Source organism: Rhea pennata, chromosome 7 (assembly GCF_028389875.1).
Source record: "Rhea pennata isolate bPtePen1 chromosome 7, bPtePen1.pri, whole genome shotgun sequence".
Classification (NCBI taxonomy): domain Eukaryota; kingdom Metazoa; phylum Chordata; class Aves; order Rheiformes; family Rheidae; genus Rhea; species Rhea pennata.
In genome coordinates this window covers 37,083,127-37,108,758 of record NC_084669.1, presented here as the reverse complement: position 1 = coordinate 37,108,758, position 25,632 = coordinate 37,083,127, and the positions used below count along the sequence as shown (strand labels likewise).

Genomic DNA, 25,632 nt, shown 5'->3' with positions numbered 1-25,632 from the left:
AGAGATCTCTCCAGAGAAGCCAGACTCCTATATTCATTGAGGAAACGGTGTCAGTCATCTACTGTGTGTCATCGACTGTATCATGTTGTTCATGGTTCTCATTCTTTTTTTACTGTGTTTGGTTCAGTGGGATATGTACGGACACTGAAGTGCAGGTGCTCTCCTGGTTTGTTTGCAATGAAAAAAACTAAGAAAATGCTTGGTTGCTCGTAACATAGGTAAATGCGTGGCACACAAACATGCCCGTGGAAACCCGGGCTGCTTTACGTGCATGATTAGAAAATATTTCACTCTTACCTCCTGTTCCTAACACTGGGGTATTTCACTTTGGACAGAGCTAGCAATGCTCGTATTACCTTTTTTGTACCACTAATTCCGTTGCTCGTTTTCACAGGGCTTGGTTGGCGGATATTTCTGAAATGTACTTGTTGCTGTATGTTCTTTTATTCTTACCTCCAGGTATCCAGCAAGCGTCTGCTCCAGCTACTAGTATCTGTTTACTTGTCTCTGTTTTAATTAAGTTTTGTTTTTGGTGTAACCAAGCATTCCCTCATTTTCTTCCTTTCTCTAACCCTCTCCCCTTCCACCAGGATTTCTGGCAGGTACAAAGCAGACAGCATGTGCTTTAACTGGTTTGTGCTTCAGACCTCATAATCTGCCCTATTCTTTTAAAAGGGACAGTGTATGCTTACTCCTTCTCCCTGCTCCTTTAAGAAATAATCTTCAACTTGATCTCTTTGATCCTTGGCCTAAAGGGTTTATTTCTAAATATTTGGATTTGATATGTTAACGTAAACCTCAGGGTAACGTGGAATATGTGGCTTTATCAAGGGAAAATCTCCGAGCAAAACCGATGTACGTATCTCCCTGTTTTCATGGTCTTTTGAGGCCTCTGACTTCTCTGAAGTTTCATTAGACTGCAGCGGGCTATCTCTCTGTTGGAAAATGACATTTCCTGCTTGAGGCTGTGGAATTAGTCTGTGAGAAAAGGCAGGCATTTTTCCAGCCAAGCCTTGTGAAAGGTTTGGCGGAAGTGTCACGTATTTGAAGGTGTGTGAGTTGGAACGTTGTTTTCGCAAATATTCTTGACTTGTTAGGGTTGCAGAACTATGCAGGGTAAAGTGTATTCAATGACTCTTTTGAAGACGTGATGTAGTTCATAAAACGTCTTCATAAAATACTTGGAAAGGAAACTGGAAAGCAGAGGGGAGTTCATTTAGCATTAGTAAGTGAAGAAGGAAATTACTCCAAATGCTTTTAGTTTGTCCTACTACGATGTGACCTTAATAAAAGCCGTAGAGGAAGTTAGCAAAAAATAAGTGATCTAGTGTCAAAGTGGATGACCCACATGATTCTTCTAATATTAATAAGCAGAGTATTCCTCCTTTGGGAGCTTCCTGGGAAAATGCAGCAGTTGTGCATTGAGACTAGTGGTTGGGAGGTGATTCATATTCACATCACTTGCTGGGTATAACGCTGAGAGCTGCTTGTGCAGGCTGAGGTTATATGGAGCGATGCAGTCTTAATCAGAAAAGGGGTAGACTTTAGGTGGCTAATGGGGTCATTTTGACTTTAATTCTTTTTTTGAAAATTTTGCTGCTTTAAATTAAGGCTTGGTACTTAGGGAGCATAAAATTATGCTTTGAGTGAGGAAAGGATGATAAATTGAGCAGGAACATTTTGATAGATATTTGACCTCATTCTCTACAGAGAAGAGGGTAGGTTTGGATGGGAGAAGCAGCTAAAGAAAGGAGTGAAAGTGAACAGCAAGATTCCTAGTCGTGTCTTCATTCAGTTCTTTAACCCATACATAGGTATGATGGCAGGGTTTTTTATTACATGATTACATACTATTTCCCCCCAAACTCTATCCTCATTTGGTGAGTGATTAGTACTTAATGTGTGGCCTTGGCTTTGTCTTCTGAGCCATTTTAAAATGCTTGCTTTTAATATAGAATTATTTTTCTCATGTGCTTTTGTACTGTATTTTTTTCCTGGCGAAAATGATCACAGTGCACTGTAGACATAAATGAATTTATCTTTGTAATACAGTCAGAGGTGAGGTAAAGCAGTATTCTGCTTTTCCATCTGGAGAACTACAGCGAGTTAAATTCGAAGGTGTCAAATGTCAACTCATTTTAGAAGCATGCTTTGGGACATCAGGGACCTGGCTTTAATCTTTCTCCATCAAATTTCTGTAGTAAATGATACTGTGGTCCTACAGACACCTGGGCTGTCTCGCAGCCCTGCTTCATTTCCTGAGCGTTGCCCCCCCCTTTGGACCTAATGGGGGGAGGAAAGTATGTGAGCGTGTAGTATAAAACCATCCAGTGCAGGGCAGTGGAAGCGGGAGGAAAATGGTATTGCCTAAGCAACCTCAGTGCATCGTTTTCTGGTGGTCTGAGTAGGTGAGATTGACTCTCTGAAATACGGGTCCTTTGGGGGCAGAATTTAAGCCAGCTGAGCTAGTTGTAGGTAAAGCAGTGTAGCAGAAGTGAGATGGTCCCGCTGTCTCTCCTCATTAGTATGGTTAGGACAGTAGAGTTTCATCTCCTGCCTCAAGCTCTTGTTTTTGGTAGAAAATCTCTTGACCTCAGAGGGCTGAGTTTACCTTCCAGTGGGCTGTGTGGTACCCTCAAAGATTCCTGTATGATTTTATCTTTTAATTTTCTTTTAATGGCTTGAGGAGACAGGTAACCTATGTTTTATGGGCCAGATTTTCTTTCCACCCAATAATAATGGTTTTTATCTTCCTCTGAGAGCCCTTGGAAATGCAATGCCATTTCAGCACTGAGGAATAATTCTTTTCAGATGTGAATGTAATTGCCCTTCACAGATGAGGGATCTTGCTTAAGTTCTTATTTGTGAGAATTTTGTGGAACCGGTGATAAATTGAAAATACCTGTAGATTTAAATTTAATGTTATTCTTAAGGAGCTTTTTGTAAACCGCTATTATAGCGTTTAAAAAAAAAAATGAATAATGAATCCAGTCCTTTGCCTGAAAGAAAGGCGGGAGTATTGGCTGTACGAACATAACCCTTGCTAGAGGAGCACAATTTCATTCCCCTACAAAGGGCTGATGTATTCCAGCTGGGGGAGGGAAAAAAAAAAAAAAAAAAAAAAAAAAGCAAGCATAGACTGTCCCTTTTAAGAGGCATTTCCTTTTTTGCTTTTCCAGCAGGGGTTTCTCCCTTGCATGACTGGTTTTGCTGCCTGCGAAGGGTCTGGGAAGTCTGTGTCATTTTTCTTGGTGGTACAGAATGCTAGCCTTGCATTTCAGGTGCCGTTTGTTTTGAAGGTGATGAGTATTTACAGTCTTGCTGGAAGGGGCGGATGCAAATTTCTCTTTCCAGTCTCAGGAGACCACCAGTAGTAGTAATTGCTGCCTAACTCTTGAGTCTCTGTACATGGCCAAATTCAAATTTGAGGGAGAAGAGTGTGCTGAATGTCTAGCTATGTATTTGTATCCCCTAATAAATAACTAATCCTAAAGTAAAAGGATCTCTTTTTTAATTTTTCTACTGAAATGCAGTCTTGAAAATTTATAAGCTGCAGTGTTTATCTATAAAGGATAAATATATTCCTGTGCCACTTCTTAATTTGATATTTGGAACCTGTTTGCATTTGCCTGTGTTGACGTGTAGACCTCAATATAAACTATCTAGAGCTGCTAGTAATGGTATTGTAAACTTTTTTACTGCAAGAAGGGGTTTATGAGTTTTCTTAAATTATTTATGCTATAAAATCTTCCATCACAAACTGTTGATTGAAGATTTTTTTCTTTAGCGACATAAAAATCCCAGGCTTTGTCTAAAGTGATTTATATCATGTCCACATTATAAAGCCAGTTTGGGGGGGGGGATGAAAACCTTCTTTCCCCTCCTTAAAAGCATTTTCTGTCCCCACTTCATAGCACTCAGAGGAGCTACTTGCCTTTTTTCTCCCTCTATAGAGCTTTTGAACATGAACGCTGAGATGTTCCATATTTTTTAATTTGGTTCTGAAAGCCTTTTTATTAGATCTCTCTGAATTTTCTTAATGTGTGGGTAGTGAGATGCCAGCATGAATTGTATCATAAAAATCTCTAAATAAATGGCTGTGATTCCTTAAAATTCGTGTCTTAAGAAAACTAAAACAAAAAAGAACCCTTCATTTTATAGCCTCTAGCTTGGCTTTTTGATAGAGTTCAAAGCATCAATATTTTCGGTTACTGTAGTGGGACGTACTGCGCACAGTTTTCATCGACCTTTCTTAAGGCTTTTCCCCTTATTTTTCCGCGGGATGCGCCGATACGGAGCGTCTCCGTGCGGATTAGCCCAGGCGCGGGCAGCGCTGCTCGCGAGGGAGCTCTCGTGGCGCCTGCCCGCCGGTGCCGGCTGGGCTCAGCCGGGCCCAGAGGAGCCCTGTCGTACCCGTTCCCACGTTGCGAGGCATCAGTGAGATGGCCAAGGCGGCCGAACGGTTTTGAAGATGTCAGATGATGCCCGGGGTAGGTGCTAAACAGTCTTTAAGGGGATTGTCCAGTGAGTTTTGCAAAAAGATCTGTTTTTTTTTTTTTTTTTTTTTTTTTTTTTTTTTTTTTTTTTTTTTTTTTTTTTTTTTTTTGGAATATCGGTGTATCCTGAAGCAGATTCCCGATACCCTGTTGTTTGTAGGGATGCCATCTCTCGATTCAAGCCTGCAGTATGAAGCAGCGTGCCAGCGGTGCGCCCCGTCGAGACGTACCGCTTAACGTTACGCGTGCACAGACAAATTAGCGCTTTTTCCTCCCCAAAATTCCATAGCTCCTCAGTGTTGACACATTCATCTCTTAAACAGCAGCTTTAAAATGCAGCGCTCTGTAAACAAGGGGAATGAAGTAGAAGAGAAATTCATGTGAGATTTCAGGTAAGGGTTTGCTTCCTAAAAAGTCTCAATGAGTATTCTTTAAACTTGCTCCCCTCCCTCCCCATCTTGTTTAAACAAGAACACGCCTCCCAAAATTGCAGTGAAATGGAAGGGTTTCTTTACCTTGTAAAGTCAGAAAGCTCAGAACAAGGCAAAGGAATGTTAACCGTTTCTACTGGGTAAGCTTATAAAACAGATTTTTGGGAACCCTTACAGTGTGAGGCCAGAAAGAGTATTTCTGTATTGGCACTGAACATGTGGCTTTTTAAAAAACTTTTCCTCTGTGTCTATAGCTACCTATTTTTTAAAAAAAAAATTACTAGCTGTGTTTTAAGCAGTTTGTGTGATTGATGGTGGTCAGTTGGGACTGGAAAAGAATTGCTTTGCAGCAAGGTGACTTTGCTGTCTTTTAAACATTCATGTTTTTGTATTTGCTTACATAGTATTGGTAACCTTAAAGAATCTTTTTATTAAAAAAAAAAAGGAACAAACTCAGTATGATGACATTTGTCAATAAAGAATGGTTATGGTTCATCTGAAGTTACTTATTAAATTACAAAATTACTTCTGATTTTTGAAAAATTGCTCATTATTTTGCATGCAGTTTAACTTCTTGCTGTTTTGGAAGGGTTAAGTCTCTGTCGAGCGTGTGTGAGGCTGATAAATTCCTGAAGCTTTGGTGCATATAAGTGCAGAGGTCATATGGAAACATAAACAATAGTTATATGAATAAATGTGCTGAATATATGTTCTCTTCCCCTAGACTGAAATACTAGCTGCCAGTTCTACATGACATACCAAGACTATGTTCTTCCCAAAGTGGCAAATTAAATGCTGCTTATTAAGTAACTTTTGAAATGCAAGATGGAACGGTACTGCCAGGATTTAGCTGATAAGGCTTTTCTAAATGCATGTTAGTAACACAGGGAAAACATCGACACTGCACTTGGCATCCGTCTCTGGCTTTGCAGGGAAGGCATATGTTAATCGGCAAAGCTATATCCTTTCTTCAGATTTGGTTAATTACAGATCAAAGCACGCACTCAATCTTTTTAATATGTTAACTGTGAATTAATCCTGGCAATAGTCGGGGCCCTGAGCACCGCCTGCGTCTCTGCCGGCGTCCTCCCAGCGTGGTGGAGGAGAGCAGAGCGTGGTGGGACTGAGCGGAGGACGCTCAACTGCTCTAACCCTCTGCTCCCGCTGATTTTTACCCAAAGTAAAGCTTAGTTTGGGCACGGAGAGGGATAGTTTTTGCAGAAAATCCTTTGTACCCGGAAGCTGTGGTTGAACTCGGGTGCGCTTGCCCATCCTGAGGAGCTGAACCGTGTGTTTGGTTCGAGGAGGGCTCAGTGCTTAGAGGTACGTTGGCAGAATATGCGAAGAAGTGCGTGTTCTGCCTTTGGGTGGTGTTCTTGATTGGGGATCTCTGCCTGTAACGCAAGCATGAGGGGTCTGTCCGGATGTGGCCTGCAACTTCGCTTTCTGTAGCTCCCAGAACTACTACTGCTTCTTATTGGATAACCTGAAACTATTTTCAGCTATGTTCTGGTGAAGGTGTAGTGAAACACTTGCCTGGCCTTCAGCAAGAGAAATTTTTTAGCTCTGACTTAAATGGGAAAAATCGTGGTTTTCCAACTCATAGCAGGTCATGTCTCCAGAATAAACAGGAGGAAAAAAGAATATGGGCCTGCATTTGGTCATCTTCTGAGAGGAGAACCAATTCCTTTGGTCCCCCGCTCCTCTGGGAGGTTTATTTTACAGGAAGGGAACGTTCTCAAGAGGCCCTGTACTGCCCCTGCTAACTACAGCGGTGCTTTCCTGAGGTGCTGTAGTAAGGTGTAAATAAGCATGTGATGAAAAACCAGTTCTTGCCTCCGAATGAGTGGTTGCCTTAAGTAGACAACAGTTCTGTTTCATTAGAAATGGGTTTGTTCTTCGAGCTGTTTGCCGGGCTGATCGGAGCCTAAATTGCCGAGGACAAATCCAACTTTGAATTTTGAAGTGCGTTTAAATATTTTACTGGTTGTTGGTGTTTGTCAATCTTGTATGGTTATTTGTCTGAATTTGTGTCAAGTTATTCCACCAAGACTGGCAGCTTTTCACTGAACTTACACAGCCATGCTTATATTGAAATAAATAGTATCTTTGGTTTTCTTTTCTTTTTCTTTTTACATTTAACTTCAGATGTTTGCTTGTTTGTGTGCTTGTTTAATTTGAATTTAATGCTTGATTAAAAACCACACCGTGATCGTAAAGCTTTTCCAATGGCTTGCTCACTTGCGAATGCTCAATTTTGAATGTTCTTTGGGCAGTGCTGAATGATCCTAACTGATTCCTGTCTTTTTGGGGATGGATTGAACATGGAAGAAAAATCTTAATTTGATTGAAGAGATTTGACCAGTCATTTTAAGTCAGCACGTTGCTGAGAATTAGCTTGTGTCCTGCTACAGGAGGGCATGAAATGTCAAAGTTGTCCTGAAATTGCATGAATACCTAATTGTGTAATTTGTAAAGATGATTCATCTCTACAATAGAAGGGAGGCCTGCAAAGCTTATTTTCCTACGTTTTCTAATCTCATGCGTAGTCTTTTTGGCTGGAATGGCTGGTATAGCACACTGAAAAAGAAGAGTGCAGAAAATCAAGGTTCCTAGATGATGATAGATGTGTTAGCATTAATTAACTGATATTTGTCTGCGAAAGGTTTTTTCCTTTTGGGTCCACCTAACAGCTCAAGCAATGTCCCTGCAGAAAATCTCTAGCATGCTTCTGCTAGTCTGCATCTTCCCCAGAAATTTCATGAAATACCCCTGGTGGTTCCTCTTCTGTCCCCAAATAGCGTTAAACAGCATTAAACAGGAACGGAGGCAGGCAAACCCTTGTTTTGTTCCTGAGTTTTGCTCTGGTTTGGCGAGTACTTTGGAGGGGGGGAAGGAAAGAAAGAAAGAAAAAAACCCTGCAGAGGAAGCTTTCAGCCACTCCAATTGTGGAGAAAGGTTCCCGCATCCTTTGTGGTAAGCATTTTAGGACCTAGTGTCTCAGTAAGCCAAAAAAAAAATCTGAATTTGAACATCGTGAGGATTTTCCATGTCCATCCTCCCAATGCCGATAGCCTGAAAACCTTAATATGTAAAACAAGCTATTGTAGCAACCTGGCTACACGTTTTCCCCCTGATTAAAATCAGTGGGAGAAATTGGTATTTCCATTAGCTGCAGAGGGCTGGGCACAGTAGCGACGGTCTACGGTCCCGTTCTCCACGCTTCTGCCTGGCGTCTGGAAAGCAACGTAGGCGCTTCTAAAACTGTGGCCCAAAGACGGATGCGAATGAGTGGATGCTTCTTTCTCCCATCTGTCTAAACCTTTGTGTTTTGGAAAGCGTCTAACTTAATATCTTATTGGTAGTCTGTGGGCATAATTTTGAACTTGTGAGGGTTATGTTGAGCTATTTGATGCTGAATATGAATTTTAAGTGCAGGGAAGAAACCCATAAAAATTAATAAAGCAGCCTCTGGGACTTCATCATGAAGTACTTGGAGCAAATGAAGTAGGTGGATGCTAATAGCTAGTTTACGAGCAACTCTGCTGAAGACAAACAGCCAGCGAAAGAGCCCATAAATAACGCGTGTGGCTGAGAGACGCTGCTGACAACACCATCAGGGAGCAATTGCAGAAAAAATGCTTTCTCAGCAGAATTTTCCTTCGGCTTTATGGAAAGCTGGCTATTGTTTGTTTATCCTTAAATAATGGCTTTGGGATCCTAAGCAGAGCCAGCTTTGCTCAGTTTGGTGGGGAAGGCAGGTAAAAGCAGGGGGTTTTTTGGTTTCCTTTTTTTAGGAAATGAAACTTCAACCCGATATACAATAAGCACAAGTAGGTTTTTTTGCCTGAAATGAATACCCTTAGTGTGTTTGCAGTTCTTACCTGATCGACTGAGCTGAAGTTTTTCCAGAAAACTGTATTTTTGGTGATCAATATGACTTTTCTGTCTCTCTTTTCTTGTGGTTTCCAAGCCAGATACGGGTAAAATTTTCATCTAAATTATTAGCTGAGCTCATCCCCAATGTGCAGTCACATAGAACGGTGAGTTCGCTCGAGCAGCAGCCCGATGAGAGACGTCAGGTGCCGAGAGGGGGTCTCGGCCTCGGAGGCTGGATGCTAACTCTTGCTGGGATATATGTACTTAGGCTTCTTAGTGGCGTTCAGTCAAAGCAACCACCTGGTTGCTTCAGGCTTTTCTTGCTCTTGCAAGTCTAACCGTTCAACTTGATGTTATGTTTTGCCTGCTTTTTTTTATAATTGTTGTTGGTTAACCAGTTCTCTTTCCTTTATCTTGTTTATGATGGGATCTCCGCTAGACAGAGGTAACGGTGGGGGACGGTTGTGTAGCTAGACCCCCGTGTGGTGTGTGGTGGTGTTTTATTTTCCTAAAACCGTTCCTAAACTCAGCCTGCTTTGACCATGCTTCGGTGCTTGCATGATTTGTTTTTTATGGAATAACCTCATCCACGCGTACTCTTTCTATATTAGTTTTCTTCCTCTGCGCGTGTGTGTGTGTGTGTCCTCTTGCAATATTCTTAACATGGGTCACCAGTGTGGAATTTGGTATGCCATTTCTAACAGTTTTATGGATCCTTTCCAGTCTTTGAAGCTTCAGTGGATCAAAGTGGTTGTGACTTCTTAGCCTAGTAAGGGAGATCAGATCATTGAATGGTAAGGCTGGAAGGGACCACTGGAGACCATCTAGTCCAACCCTCAGCGTAGCCCCACATGGGGATTGAACCCACGACCTTCGCATTAGCCACACCATGCTCTAACCAACTGAGCTAAACCTGCAGCAGATGTTAAAACGCATACGATTTTTTTCTACTGAAACTTAGAGGCATTAAAGAAATGGGGCCAGAATGGAAGGTAACTGTCCTGGTTCTCTTAGGAGACTGCTGAACACAGTCCTGAATTGTGCGTTTCTGATTATTAGGTATTTCTGATAACTTTGGTCATCCTTTACATTCACATGGCTGCTGCTACAGTAGGGCATAACTAGAACTAAACCACTGTTAGTGGAACCGAGTAATTTCCTTTTTGAATTCTGTAGTTAAAAGCTCTACTTTTCATAGCGTTATACTCTCTCTAAGATCCAAACAGCATTAATGGACGTGTAGTTTATTTATCTGTATTTCAGCTAGACTAAAACCGCTAATGGTTAGCGTGCAGTGTCCTATCCCTGGTTCAAGATAGGCATACGCTGTGTTTCGCAGACTGTTTCTGAGACTTCTGAAGGCTGGAAAAGGTCCACTGAATGTGAATGGTGATAGTAGGCGTGTGTGTATGTGTAAGGGCTTGCTGCTAGTAAGGATAGAAATGAAGCGCTCTATTTCCATGTTTAATAGATGACTTTATTTTTTCTTTTTGGGATGTGGGTCGGACGTGTTAATAGAAATTATCCCAGGAGCGGGAGAAGTTTGCTGATGAAGACAGCATATTTTATGCGCTTGGAGAATGTGGACTCATTTCTTTTTCCGACTACATTTTCCTTACTACGGTCCTTTCCAGTAAGTATAGTTTTTTCTACAATTACTGCTTTTTAAAGTTTTTAAAGGCTTACCAGCAATGTGTGTTTTCTGTTGTATCCTGTATACGTTTCCCTAAAAGGGAAAATATAAAATAAAAGTAAAATAAAAATTAAATTTAAGTAAAAACCTGTTGGTTGCTTTAAGCTGGAACTGAGTAAGTAATTCTTGTTACTTCATCTATTTCAGTCTTAGCTCCAAATTGTTTAGGAAGATAAGCAAGTTGACTTTTGAAGAGAGATTTCTTATTTTAAACTGTGGCCAAATGGTTTATGAACGAGTCCTTTGACCTGCTGTTCGAAACTTTGGTCATGTCTCGTCCCATTAATTAAATGGCCTTCTTGTGCTTTGGCGAATATTGCTCTCCAGCTACTCAGCAGGTGCAAGACTACGAACTCTGTTCTCCAGCTGTATTTTTACTCGGATAACCTCAGGCTTGCGAGTGATGTCGTCCTACGAGGAGCAGAGTGAAGCAGTTGGTTTCAACAAGTATCATTAGATACCTTCTGTCTTTTCACCCTGCTGCACTTGTGACATTTATGTGAGCTGCTAATCTGTCCCGGCAAAGTCTTCTGCTCTTGAAACGCTGGGACCTGGAGGTTTGTTTCGTTGGCACGCGAGGGTGAAACCGAAGCCCGTGGTAATGTCGAATGGCGATTCTAGCCTTTCTTCCCGGGGTACGCCAAGTGACGGCTTCCTTTGCAGGGCTCCTCTGGCCCCTGGGGAGGTGCCAGATGGCAAACAGCAAAGTCAACAGAAATTCCAGTTTCTTGTCAGCCCCGCTGGGAAGCGTGAGATAAAAGCGATGCGCTGCTTTTGAGATCAACTGAGACAGCTTATTTTTGGACTTTCAAACGAGGGGAGTATAAAGATAAGCTCGTTGCTCTAATCTTGTGTGTGTCTGTTACATGATGAACTGATTTAAGGAAAAAACCAGTTATTGTGGAATTAATTAACTAGACATTAGTATGTGTTTTGTTCTGTTCAGTGAGTCAGTTGGGTAATTCATTGATCTTTTGAGACAGCAACAGATGTTTTGGCTTTTTTTCCCCCATGTTACGTTCTGGAACGGAAAGAGCTGGAAATGACAGGTCTTTGCTTAGCAAACGTTGTCGTTTGGAAGTATCCGTTACACAAGAAAAGCAACATTCGAGATCTCGCTTGTGGTCAAACGGACGTGGGGGAGAAGGCCTGTACGTGACCGCAGTGTCAAGAAAAACGTGGCTAAATACCGCTTTTTTGAGCCGAGGACTTTGTTTTCTGGTTTTAATCTGCTGCTTTTTTTTTTTTTTTTTATACAGTGTCTGAGCAGACTTTTGTCCTTCTCATCTTAATTTCAGCGCAGTCCTAGATTAATCCATCTCAGGTATTTCCGCTTCTATAGCAAGGACTTTTAATTTGGATCTCTCACAGATGGGAAGCTCGCAAACCTATTGGGTTGTGTTACTGAATGCGGTTTAGTGTACGGTCGTGTCCTTGGCGTTATGGCTATGCTGTTCTTAACAACCTGCTGATCAAATGTGTGGGGAGCAAAATGAATTTCATGGGCCTTCTCAGAGCAGAAATTATCAGCAGCAAGGCAAATTATTCTCATTTTGGTTTAATTTTTTTGGTTTAAGAGTCAAACAAGCCTGACTGCCTTGTCATATAGTAGCAGCAAATCTTTTTTTGAGTGTTCACCATGAGTGAAGGATTTTCCTCCTTTATTCTCGGGCTTTTAAACATGTTTACAGTTTCTGGGGAATCAAACTGACGGGAGGAGACAGAGTGAGTAGTCTGTGTTTTGAGGAATGATGTGAAGGGCAGGCAAGCTAAAGCCTTGTTTAAAAAAAAAATAGCATTCCAGCTTTTTTAGTCTGACTTTTAGTTATGTTTTTGGAGTTTGTCCTTTTCTGACCTTTAAAGAAGGTAGAGGATGTCTCTAGAGATACTTTCAAATAGTGGTTCCCCAGAGGGAGAGTTTTGTTTTTATTTTTAAAGCGTTTGCCTTCTTTTAATGAAACTTTCGAACAAGTCTTGGCCTGGGGCAAGGTAGGAAATTCACTGTTACGACACTCTCTCCCTTACTGTCCTTGCTAGCGTTTGCTGCCTTGCAGGAGTCCAATAGTACCTGCTTCTTCCCTAGGAAATAAATAAGGTAGAATGAAGAAAGTACATCTAAAACCTGATAGTTCAATATCCTTTTTCTCACGGCATTGCTTAGATAACCCAGCTGCTAAGAATGTGTCCACACAAGAGCAAACTGTAGATTACATCAAATAGTTGAAAACCACTACATATTAAAAAGAGGAAGATCACATATTGAGCAATAAAGCATGATAATGAGCATGGGAGTGAGAAGTCTAGTGTATATAGGATGGGAGGGAGGGAGGCAGAGGAGGCTACTGCTGCTGTGCTCTGCATTGGCAGGATGAGCCCAGTCATGTTCTCATCTGGTTTATTGAGCTCAAAGCTGATTAAGGACGATAACCTGAAAATGAGGAGAAATCCAAGAGCTAATCAAATGCACGTGGAGCTTCGTATTACTGCGCTTCCTCGGGAAGGTTACGTCCAGCAAGTCTGCTGAGCCGGCTGGTGCCCCGTTCTGAGCCACCCTTGCCATCTCCTTGGCCCTACCAAAAATACCGTGGCACAGGGATTTAGGGAGCTTTCCTACTGCACTGTATTTAGCTTCCCTCTGACTTCAGCTGAAGCTTTTTTTTTGGTTATTCGGTTACTGTGCAGTGTGTGTCAGCTGCTGGGGAGCTAAAAAGGAGAGGACTGAGGCGCAGCTCAGCTGCGTGACTGGCAGAGAGCCGTTTGAGTATTGCGCAGAGAATGAAGTCTGTCACCATCTTCTATTTGCAAGTAATTTCTCGCTTCAGCACTGTCTGTTCCCACAGTTTGCTGTGTTTCTGTGAAAATGTCTTTTTAAAGAAAAGCTAATAAAATAGCATTTAACTGCTTCAGAAAGTCAGTCGTCTTTTAAAAGCAATTATAGCCGAGCAGCCCGGAGGATGCTGCACTGTGTGTGTTGCTTCAGCTGCTTGCAGGAGTGCAGATGTTTGAATACTACCAGCAGAGCTGAAATCTTGGGGCCAAAGTAGGAAGATGAGCAAAATATGTGGTAAGCAGAATGTAGATGAGATTTCAGCTAGATCCTTAAAATGGCATAGGAAAGCAACTGGAGAGTGAAGGCTTTGCTTCTCGAACTGCAGGGGCTCTTGCTTTTGCACATGCAAATACTGTTGAGCAGTTGGAGGAAGGGGAGAAAGAGCTTTTCAATCATCAGCAACTGCAATTTCAGAGCAAATGTCTGTTTCCCAGGTGTGCTAATGCCTACTTTATTAACAGGTACTGAAAGGGGGCATTAAAAGACTGTCAGTGTTGTTCCCGTAATTGGACTGTCACTGTGTCTGAATTTACCCCTCCTGGAAGGAGAGTTAAATAGCACTGGCTCCGGCCAAAGGAATTAATCTTTTGCAAGCCGTGCCAGGGCTCCTGCAGCTGACCTGCGGCTCTGTCTTCTATTCCCAGCGTGCGGAGCGGGTGTGCCAGGCACCCGTGGTTTTTTTTTTTTTTTTTTATTGCCGGGGTTGGTGTTCCTGGTGCCAGTGTAGGTAATCCTCCCCTTCAAGGGTGGTCTTACCTAGAGCAGATCTGCTTTGTTTATAAAAAAAAAAAAAAAAAAAAAAAAAAAAAAAAAAAAAATTACAAACCATCTAGCCCTGGAAATGATTTTTCTGGTGGCATCTCCAACACAGTGTGGGTATCTGCAACAGAAGTTGCTCTGTTTTCTTCAGCACTACTGAAGGACCAGTAGTTTTTTGTGGTCTGTGTTTGTCTGCAGTTGTTCTGGATATATATTGCTCAGTGACACTACAGCCTCCTACCCTGCTGTAAATGAGATGTATTATCCTACCACTGCTCTAATCCTGCAAAGTGATAGCAAATGCCATACGGCTCGTTTGTGTAAGAAAATGAAATAAGGCTGCCTCAAATTTCTAGGAATTCTTTTGTTTGTGGTCCTGTTACAGTTATGTACGATGTTTATTGCTTCAGTTTTACTGAAGTTTCAAGACCCTCACTTTAGCTATATGCCTATGCACAAGTCCCTCATCCGTGCTGTCTGGTGCAAGGATGTCTTCAGGTCAGCAGCCTCCGGCTGCTCCAGTCTTGGTGCTTGAATAGTGGCCTGCGTGAGGTCGGCTGGTCCGAATAGCTCACCGAGAGCACTCGGGTGTGTAGCCTGAGCAGTTGCCGCCGCGTATCTGCCCGTCTTGAGAGGGAGCTGCTACTGCCGTTCACCGAAACGCAGCGCTGCTGTGGCGGCGTGCGTCCCGCTGGGGTGAACCGTCCCTTTCTCGGGAGGATTCCTCCGGCTTCCCCGAGCGCGCTTCTGGTAGCGCGGGTCCCTAGCGGAGGCTGCCCTCCGCGTCCCGCTAGCTTGCTGCTGCGATGGGGGTAGGACCCCTGAGACTTCCCAGCTTCACTCCGACTCTTCTTGCCTCCCTGTGCCTAAAGATGTTTATTTTGCCAGCCTTTACGGTTAGGGGTGTGTTCCAGTGCAAAAATCTAAACTGAAAACCAGTACAGCAAGCAATCCCGGCCAAAATTTTGCACCTGAGTACTTTTTTTTTTTTTTCCCAGCCTAGCTGCTGCTGTGTGGGATTCCCAAGATGTTTCTAACACTGCAGAGGTCCTCTCCCAAGGGTTGTCCAAGCTACCGACTGCGAGCCTGGCTGTTTCAGTCGGACTAAAGGGCTCTAGCTCAGCATCCTAGTCTATGCTTTTTGCACAACCAAACAGTGTAAGTAGGATTTTATCTGCTTGCCAACTATACTAGTTAACCCCTTCCATGCTTTTTGTTGGACACCTCCCACAGTCTGCTTGACCTTGTGTTTAAGAAGCTTTTGTGTTTATTAGTTGTTATTGCTTGTTTTTCCCATATCAGTGTTACTCACATTTTTCACAAGGTGAGATGGCTGTCCAGACCATGAGGTTCCCGACCCCCCCGTGAGCAGCAGTCACCCGTGAACGCTCTTCCTCTTGTGTGGTGGTGTTTACCTTGTGATGGGTTGGCAGGTGATGACTCTGCCTGTCTTTACTGTGACAGCTCAGTTATTTTGCTTGTCTGCAGACTGTGTGAGCCCTCAGTGTTTGCCCTGTTCACGGTGCAAGTGCCTGGTGCAGCAGGTGATGGTTTAGGACTTTTGGTTCAGAGCAGGCTCAGGATAACCCAGTTCTGATTTTTGCCTGTGGTCAGCATGTCTTTTTGTGTGCGGCTTGCTTTCAGTGCATCTGCCAGGACAGTTCGAGTCTGATGAATCCTTTCTCCGGTCTGCTGACGTGATTAGGATGGCATGAGGCCAAGGGTGTTGATATCACTGTCTTGCCTTTTTCTTGAAAAATCCATTTGAGGAGGTACTTTGCTTTATGCTCTGGGTAATTTATTTCTAGGCAGGGATTGCAGCGGTGTTCCCTGCCCATTTCTCTCTGAAGGTCATTTGGGATAAGCCTTGTGAGAACGCGTGGGATACATAATAGCTTTAATGGGCCCTTCCGAGAAGGTTTGCGCAGGGCTGAGCGCTCCGATGATGTTAACTCCTGTACAGTAAAAGCGTAAGAGCAGCAGTGAGGGACAAGGTTTGTGGGAGACGGAGAGCAGTGCAGGCGTGTTTGACTTCCACTTAAGGATCTTCTGCCGGGGAGTCTTTTTTGCTAAATCAGTTTGGTGGGGAAATAGTACGTCAGCTTGTAAGGATGCCTTTTGTGGAAGGGGCAGGATGCAGACTGACTTCTGCTGGTTTGCAAGCATGCTTTGAGTGAAGACAGCTTGTTTTCTTTTTTTGTTTGTTTTTTTTTCTTTCTCAAACACTTTTCCTTCTGCACAGGTGATTTGCCATCCTTTCCCATTATATTGCTTTTAAAGAAGTTGGGAATGTGTAAGTTGAGCGTGGCAGCTGTGCCCCCAGGCCCTCTGGGCACACCGGGCGCCGCGTTCGGATGCGGGAACCACCAGCAGGGGAGAGCTAACTTCACTTTTGTCTAGGTGCTTTAGGATTTCTGTTATTTTTTCCTTTGCATTATGGCAGGCTCCTTATCAGCTGTGTTTTCCACTTGCCCGTGTGCACAGAGGTGCACAGGCAAGCTGGGCATGACCATTTAGCTAACTCAATGCACCTCCTGCTGTTGGGAAATAATGTTTTTGGCATCGTGCGGGTTTATTATAAGTACTATTACCTGATTCCCGGAGCAGCTGTTGTAATGACAAATTGATAGCGATGAAATGCTCTGGGAACGTCTCTCAGATCATATGATTAGCTGCTATCCTTTGCCCTTTAATTTTGTGCGGAGGGCATGTGTGTCCAGATAAGCACGGGGAAAGGAATGTTTTCTAGTCGTAACGAAGCATTTCTTTGCTTTGAATACAAGAAAAGAAAATTGCTTGCTCTGAAGGGTGTTGCAGTCGAGCTGCTTGCGTGGCTTTGCTAGCAGGGCTCTTGGAAGAAGCTTATCTGCTTTGCTGCTGCTTCCTATCCCAAACATACTCTAGTTAAAGAAGTAGGCTATACTTCTACTGCATACGAAGGAGCTGCTTTCCCCTCAGTAAAAGCTAGCATTATATTCCAGTTTTTAACTGGAATTTGAGCATTAAAAAAAAAAAGAAAGCTTGGTTTCTCTGGATTTTAAAGCTTAGATTTATAGTACTGGCAGTGTAAGTGTGTAGTATAGAGTTTATACACTTAGATTTTTTAGTACATAAATTTTTGTTATTTCACATGTAATTATAATTCTTCCTTGTGGTAAGAAATGATCCCTTAGCTATTTAAAGGTAATTTACCTGCAGGATTGATATTGTGGTTCAGTATCTGTGCTGCAGATTTGATTACTTTAGTTGGAAGTTATTTTACTTTTCTGGGTTGATTAATGTTTATAAAATGAGTAAATAAAAAAAAAAAGAACTAGTTGAGTTGTTACGACTTGGATTCCCTTTGTGAAATAGTGTGAATAAGTCACAAGGAAAACAACTGGACCAGTAAAAAGGTTTTTTCCCCATCCGTAATGGAGCTGGGGTCAGACCCATCTAAGTTCTGTGGATAGTTGCCGCTGTAGGAGAGCGTTACTTCATTCTCAAAAAGTGTTTCTTTGATCTTTTGGAGATCCCTTATGTGCATGATCTGTTTTTTCCCCTGTTACCAGCGCAGTCGTTCATAATGAGCTAGATACTGCTGTTGGCTCCCAGCTGCAGTCTTGTGAGGGTGAGCTTTTCTATGACCCTGGTTCTTTCCTGCAGCCAAAGCTGTTCTCATTCAAACTTGTCCAGAATAAAGATTTCTTGGCCAAGATACCACCGTGCTGAGTCAGGGAGATAATCACCATGCTGGTTCGTGTGATTTAAGGCGAAAAGAAATTGTATTAATCTTTGTCTGGAGGGGAAAAAAGGCAAGCTTCCTTTAATGCTGTGGACTGAAATAGGACAAGGAAAAATGTTACAGCTATGCGGCTTGAGCAGCCATCTCCCTAGTGCTCTCTGGATGAGGTTTTCTCTCTATTTTCACCGTGTGACTTTTGGATTGATTATAAACCAAATAGAGAGCTTTTTAGGTTCTGATGGACTTTGTACATGTAACTTTAGGATAGATGGAGAAGTAGTAATCGTTAGGGGTTTAATTCCTTATTTTTCTCAAAACAACTCCCTAGCTGCAGTCTCGATCCTTCGTCCCCTGCTCACGCTCGAGTTGCTCGTGGAGTTACTAGGCTTCGGGATGGACAGTGAAGCCTTGAGCTGCTTTGTGGTTAAACTCCCATCCAGGCTGGGCTGATGATGCGCCGTCTGCAGTGGCGATCCTCATTTTTTGTAGCTTTGGGAAAGCATTAAGAGGAATTCACGTGGATGTACCCACTACTTCAAAAAGCCTGGCTGTGCCCTTGCTGTCTGCTCGTATCTGTCTAGTTTCTGCCCTGTTAGGTGAGAAGGGCTGTGCAGTCCTTATCACTCTTCTCCTCCTGTGCAATTCATTCAGCCTGTGCTACTCCTTTTAGCTGAGTTCTTCCAGTTAATTCTTCTTCGGTGCACATATATTAATTATTTCTATTGAATAGATATAAATGGCCTGGCTCAACTTTTAGTTTGATCTTTTTAAGCCCGAGAGCTAAGTGTAAATGTGTGCTTGAAATCGTTTCCCGAACATGCAGCGCATCTGACTGAGACAGATGCTGTACGGATACCGCTTTTGTGATTATAGCCATGTGCTGTGTTAACTGCACTAAGAGTCGGAAGGAAAGATGTGCTGAGAGTGATTCTTTTAAGGGTGGGGCATGGATATCTGGTGAAAGAGAAGGGGGGAAAGTACCAAATGATCTGAAAAACGGCAGAGTGTGACGTTTCTCATCAGTGAGCATTTACTGTCTTTCGGAATATGTTGCTGCTGGTGGCAGTAAACGGCAGTAAAGAGCAATTGAGTGCAAATCGATCCATTGAATAATTCAAAGTAGTTAAAAAATGGCGTAATTGGCTTAAAGATGCCTAATCAATCCATCTAATTGCTTAGAGGCCCCTTGGGGCTTTCTCCTGATGCTTTGGGTGGGTTTTCCGAAGCGGTTGGTGCTGCTCTCCGTCGCCTGTTTGTCTGCTGAGCGTCGGTCGTCGTTTGTAACGTTATCGCCTGTGGCTTTTGGTTTTTCTTGCTGAATTTTTTGTTCAGTGGGGGTGGTGTTGGAATCGGTGGCGCAAGAAAAATGCCAGTTGCCCGTCGCGCTAACATCTGCCTTAGCTGAAGAAGCAGAGTAGCCCGGGGAGTCGATGGATTCGGGGAGCCGTTTCCGAATCGGCAAACGCTTCTGGCCTGGTCGGGCTGCGAACGCCTTCGCGTGACCTGAAGACGGCGGCGGTGCCGGCGGCCCTGCCTCGAAGCAGGCAGCAAAGGTCTTCTGCCAGAGAATCGGTGTGCGGGCCGGCAGCGTCTTTGCTTTTGTGCTGGTGACTTGGAAGAAGCGAGTAAACAGCGTTCTGCTGCATCCTACTGAGCACTTGAAAAGACCAGAAATAAAGGTAGAAAAGACAACGCAGTTACCCTGACCAGTTCCTGACTAGCTGCCTGCGGAGATTTATTCTAGTGAAAGCTCTTGGTGTAATGTCAAAAAAGATCGTGGGGAGAGAGCTTAGAAAATCCAAGAGAACTGGAAACGCAGCACAGCCCATTTAAAAAAAAACAAAAAAATCCAGAGATGATTTTTGCTTACGAACACAGGTACTGAGCCATGCTGCAAGCCCTCTGAATGGTTTTGATGATGATTGCGTGTGGAGTATCACATTCGTTTGGGGGCGTTTTAATTCTGGAGACGCTGGGGACGTTTAGAGGAGTTGCGGAATGGTAAAAACAGGGGGCGGAATAAGCGAGAGGATGCCCGAGCTAGCCGGGCAGGCCGGCAGCGGCGGCCGTAACGGCCTGCGAGCGTCTGAAGGACGCCGTGGCGGGGAGGCGGAGAGCTGCAAGCTGTGCGGGCCGCTTTAACCGAGAGCGATGGGACGCGGGGCGCAAGGGGAGCTTTAGCTGCCTGTCGGAGAAATGCTTCACAACAAATTTCAGTTAGCATCGCATCCAGGAAGAGAGGCAGAAATCATCTCGCCTGAGACCGTTAAATCTGGACGGTCCGGAGACGTGGGACGCGTATCCTAAACGACGTCCCTTCCCGAGCCGGAGGAGCTGAGAGCCTTCGGTGCCGGCCAGCTCCTGCGATTGCCGCTTACATCTGGCGTAGGAACGAGCTGTTACAAATAACCCAAGTTAGATATGCATATCCGAGGAGGAAATGGGCTGTGCAGCTTATTAGCTGAAAGAATAAAGTAATTAAGTTAGCCCATTTAAAGCTGCTTTCCTTTCCAGCCCCTGGAAAACACTTACCCTGCAGATCTTGGAGGCAGAGCTCTTCGTTTTAATTTCGCCAGCCGTGTCCTCCTCTGGGGCTGTGCCGAATGGCTCTGCAAAATGTCTGTTCAGAGAAGGGTAAGGGAGGGAATGGCCTTTGCGAAGGGCAAGTTAAATTCCTGGCTTTCTGTTCGCCCTGTGTGCACGTGGATGGGATGTGGTACTGTATTTTCCTTAAACGAAACCAATTTATAAGAACTTTTCCAGTCTTGGAATATATGGCATCACACCCCAGCAGAGAGGGTGATGGAAGAGAAAAAAAGACGTGTAAATTACTATTTTTCTAGCATCTTTTAACTGAATTACAACTTTCTGTATTGCCCTGTTTCCTCATAGGGGAGCTGAGCTCTTTCAGCAGCGCGCTAGAGTTTGGGGCTAATAAAGAGAAATCGCTCCCAGGTTTTCATACACTACTTGCCATTTAAGCGAATAAAATAGCATACGTTATTTCAGCGTTCGGAGGGTAGTTGGCAGGTGTTTAATGTTGTTGCACTTCAGGGAAATGGGGAATTTTCACTGGAGATGATGGATGGCTGTGATGAGGGAGGCTTTTGTATACATCTGTAAATTAGAATCCGTTTTTGTAAAGGTGCAGGCTTGTGCTGCAGAACTGGGTTATTTCCCCTGAAGGGAAAATAACACGCGACCTGCTGCTGGTGATTGGTACAGTTATCTACTCTTTTACACCCTCTGTTTTGATGCTTTGAATTTAAAGCCTGAATAAGTGGCACGTTACGCGAGGAAATTGGAAATCCAGAGATTGTAACCGCAGGACTGTGCGAGCCGTGTTTATCAAGCGTCTAGTGACGGGCCGTTCCTGCAGCAGAGTTTAATGTTGTTGTACAGCTGGGTAAGGCATAAAGTTATTCAAAAAGGGACCTCTTCAACATGGTTGCTGAATCTTTTAGCAATAAAGTGCTAAGGTTTTTTTTCGTAGCGAGGAGAAAAGCCGGTGTAAAAGTCTCCTTGCCTTGAACTGGAGCTGCAAGTAATGTACCACGTCCTGTTCAGTTAATTCTGTATTAATTTCTTCTTGTTTGAGTGGTTCCTCTTTGGCCCTTCCCCTCGGTGGCCCAAACCTAGCTCACCGATGAGGACCGTGAATTGCACGTTTGTTTTGATGGGAACAAACTGTGCAGGGCTTTTTCTGATTGAAGTGAGTACGGTACCCTCTGCTACTGAAGTGTGTGCCGAGGGACTCCTTTAAGGAAAATAGTGTGATCGCGTTGGTTTTAAACCATTACAGCTTCTAAGACTTGATTGAACTGTTTTGGGCAGGTGGGGCTTGGTGGGCATGGTGAGGGTCGTTAGCGAAATGGCTGCTCGGCTGCCAGCCGAGACCGTGGCCCTGTTGCAATTCAACAAATGCCAAAAATCATGGTAAAGGGACCCTTGGAGATTATTTGCAAGCTCTTTTGGATCATCAAGTGCTCTGAGCAAGAAGAGTATCACCTCACTGCCTTGGGGGACGTCTTAATGCAGAACGGAGGCTGCAGAAATACTTACTGCTTTTTGACCATCTGTTAGAAATATTAAAAGCTCATTGAACCAGATGAGGTTAACGGGGGTTCGGCCTCACCAGGGGTCTGTGTACTGCGCTGAGAGTTTGGGAGGGGAGAAGAGCTGTCTGCAGGTCGAAACAGGGCCGAGTTTTAGATCGTCATTTAAGGTAATGATCTGAGCAGTAATTGTAGCCTGCAGGGTTCCCTTGAAATCCCGATACGCCATGAAGTTGCGTGTAGCTGGCTCGTCTTTGAAAGCAGCAGAGTAAGAGAAATTCTGTTGTATTAGCTTAATTGGGAAAAATTACAGCACCGTGTTTTAGCTTTAAATGTTGTTAGTGGCAGAGTATGAAACGGAAATGTGGGCTGCGTGGGAAAGAGCTGTTTTGCAGAAGTTGATAACTGAGGCGTTTTAATCTGTTAATTGAACAAAAATTATTCCTTTTGTGTTTTCTTCCGAGCTTTTTTGTCTAGACACTTGCTAAGAGGAGCACTATGGAGCTGGTAGCTGGGAGTTGCACTTCCAAGGAGAAGAAAAGCACTGATTGAATAAAATGCAAGATAGCTCTTAAGCAAAATACGAGAAACTGCATTTTCTGATTAAAATCACGAAAATGATTGAAAATTGCTTTTAGATAGTAATTTTGAACTTATTTTCCAACCTGTGCCTCATTTATGTGGTTTTGTTTTTTGCTAGTTGTTGTTCTGCTGTGATAATCCTATTTTTTTTATGCAGCTCCCCAGAGGAATTTTGAGATCGCCTTTAAGATGTTTGATCTGAACGGTGATGGTGAAGTGGACATGGAAGAGTTTGAGCAGGCAAGTTGAATGACAGGTTGACGTCTTAAAACTACAGCCTCTTGACACTCCTGTGATGTTACTGTCATTGATGTTTGTGGTTATTGCTAGTAGGTTATGGCTTTTTTCCCTCTGTGCTCTACTATGCTGCCTCGATGCTTTTTTTTCTTTTTTTTAAGCAACAACAAAAAAAAGGGTATTTCAACATGGAATTTCTCATTTGACCAGGACAATTATAAGTATCAACTCCAGTTCCCTGTGACTTTGTCATAGAAGTGTCTTTACATGGTGTCACTTCCAAATCACATAAAGATTTTCGCTCTAGTGGTATCAGAGGTTTTTGACCCTATTGTCTTCCACAGCTTTTACTGTGCTTGTAACTTTTGCGGGTTGTTTTTAGAGTAGAACCAGATTTATTTTACCTGGCAGAAGAATTTATCCATCTATTTCAATGTACTCTAAAAGCATGTTTTTGAGAGCCTATTTTCATCTATTGTTTCCCCGGCTTCTTGTGATGTATTGCCACCAGTGACTTTGATGCAAAGTGACTTTTTAAAAATTAAACATGAAGTTACTTGTGTCGATCGTGTGGGCCGAGTTCTTCCTGCAAGGTAAGATTCCTGACAGCATTAGGGTGAGGATTGATCAGAGACTTGAGCTGTTGCTAGGGAAAGAGCCGACCTCCGGAGGCTGTCCCCGGGCAGAAGCGTGGTGTTTTCCTTTATCGTAATTTAGGTAGAAACTCATAAAGATCTAGACACTAGCAAGTGCTGGGAGAGCAATGCTCTACATTTGTGCCACTTGTGAAAGAAAAGGTAAATGTGTTTGCAAAGAGGTAACTTGCAATTTGGATGGAAAGGACTGAGCAAAACCCAAGAAAGGAGAGGAAAGGGAAGCAAAAAATAGCTTGCTATTTGCTGTTCATCTGTTACTACTACTTTCTGCTGATGTGCAAGTATATTTCTTTTGTCTGTGACTGGCTGTTTTTCAAATGGATTTCATTTCGTTTTGAAACAGCACTGTTGAAGGAAAATATATACAAAAGCATAATTCAATAGTGTCAAGCTGTGATGAGACTGAGGTTTTCCAGTACCAGTACTCTAATACGAAGAGTCCCCGCAGCATACGCCAGTGAGCTAGCTCGTATTTGCGGGGCCCCGGCACCGTGTGAGCTCACGTATCTCAGGGTGATGTGTTTAACAGGCACCGGGGAGCTGTTGCTCCTGTGCAAAGGCAGCGCCAGGCTCATCGGACAAATAACCGGCTCCCACGGTTTTTATGCTGGAGGAAGGGCTGTCTCCGACTGCAGCTTCTTCCTCGTAGGTTGGTTGAATGACTAGATCACTTCAGAAGCATCTCTGAGAGGCTGTGCTTGGGGCATGTGCTTTAAATGGGGAGAACTATTGGCAAAGTGGGTCTGCTGGACTTATTTCCCCCATTCCAAATCTTCTGTGCTTGTCTTTAAATTACTACTTGTGGATTTGCTTCCATTATTATTGATCTGTTCCAGAGCTGCGTAATATATTTGGTTAACTGCATGCTTGTAGATGCAGACTAAGTTATCGGGAGCGTGGAGTGTTTTTACTTCCAGAATGATGTTCTTTGCAATAGAAACCTGTGAGTTTATTCATTTTCCTCCAAGTGCAAATCTGAATACAGAGTTTTGTCCAGGTTATTGTGCTGTGATGTTCTGCCTCTCTGAAAACTGCTGATTTAGCTTTGAAAAACTGGGTTTCCTGTTTCCCCGAGTCAAGAATACCCTTCTTCCTCCTGTTTGCATAGTACATAAATGTAATGCTCCACCACAGCCATCTGATGATATTTGACAATTCAAGAAATATTTTGCAGTAGTTATTAATGTTCTACAAGTGAAATCAGTTGTGAAGATAAATGAGCTTAAAGTAGGAAGTGGTTAATCGTCTACTGAAAATACAGCAAAGCCAAAATATTAATTCAGGTGTCATGTTTAGCTTTTTTATTACGTAGGTAAATTAAGAGAGAACGTTCTTGAGGATGGGTGTTTTAAGTGCTCTGAAGATGAAAGATGATGCAAAACAGAATTAATCTCAAATCATCTGGTAGGCAAAGGAAATTTTATATGTGCATTAAGGCATACAAATCTTTAGCAAGAGGAATGTGTTTTTGTTAAGCTTGTTATTTGTAACACTGTGAATATGAGAGTTATGTTACTGTTTAGTATACTGCCAGTATATTTTGGTGAAGACTGACCTTAAAAAAAAAAAGTAGTAGAACCAGAGCTTTCCAGTCGGAGAATGAAGGAACTGTTCTGGCGAGTGAGAAGAAACCAGCCGTACTGAAGTAAGAAGAACCGTTTGAGAATGTAAGCATCGTGTCCCAAGTGAATGGTGAAAGCAAATTGCTGCCATCTGCTTTTTGCAGATACCAGCATAACTGACTGGAGGCACTTTGCGAACCAAATTAAAACAAACATATAGCTTCAGGGGGAGGTACATATATAATTGTGTAAAAAGTTTTTTGTATTACTTTGTGAAAATGCCCTAGGAAGAGCATCAAGAATGGCAGGCTTTGGGAGAGACTTTAAAAGTATGCATCATCAAGAAACGAAATTATTCGGAGTAATTCAGCTAATAGGCAGGCAAATCAGAGGCTTAGCTGACTGACGAAATCCTGAGTTTCTTGTGCTTCCCTGAAGAGTCTCGGTGTTTTTGTTGTTGATGCATATAGTCAGTGTACAGCTGTAAATAGTTTTCCTGCATCGCTGTCAGCTTTAACTTTTCATCCTCCAGTGTGTTGCCCATGAGTTTAGTTTACTGTTCTATTTTAATTAAAAAGTTGGATGAAAAACAGTTAACTTGCAGCTTTACTTCAAACAACTTTGTTTAACTGTTTTTATTGATTTTTTTTTTTTTTCCCCTCCCCTTCCCCCCCCAATCCCTTGGCTGGTACAAAAGATGAAACATCCTCAGCACTTGGATTGGTTAT

The 25,632-nt window shown here is 43.1% G+C and overlaps 1 protein-coding gene across 2 annotated transcripts in view; it reads left to right on the top strand.

The window, feature by feature from the left end:
* MICU1 (mitochondrial calcium uptake 1) overlaps positions 1–25,632 on the top strand; it is a 117,729-nt gene that overhangs the window by 52,290 nt on the left and 39,807 nt on the right. For both annotated transcript variants that reach the window (XM_062580366.1, XM_062580365.1), the window contains exons 6-7: positions 10,325–10,439; positions 22,607–22,689. In XM_062580366.1, coding sequence (XP_062436350.1) covers positions 10,325–10,439; positions 22,607–22,689 — 198 coding nt within the window. The remainder of the gene's footprint in view (positions 1–10,324; positions 10,440–22,606; positions 22,690–25,632) is intronic.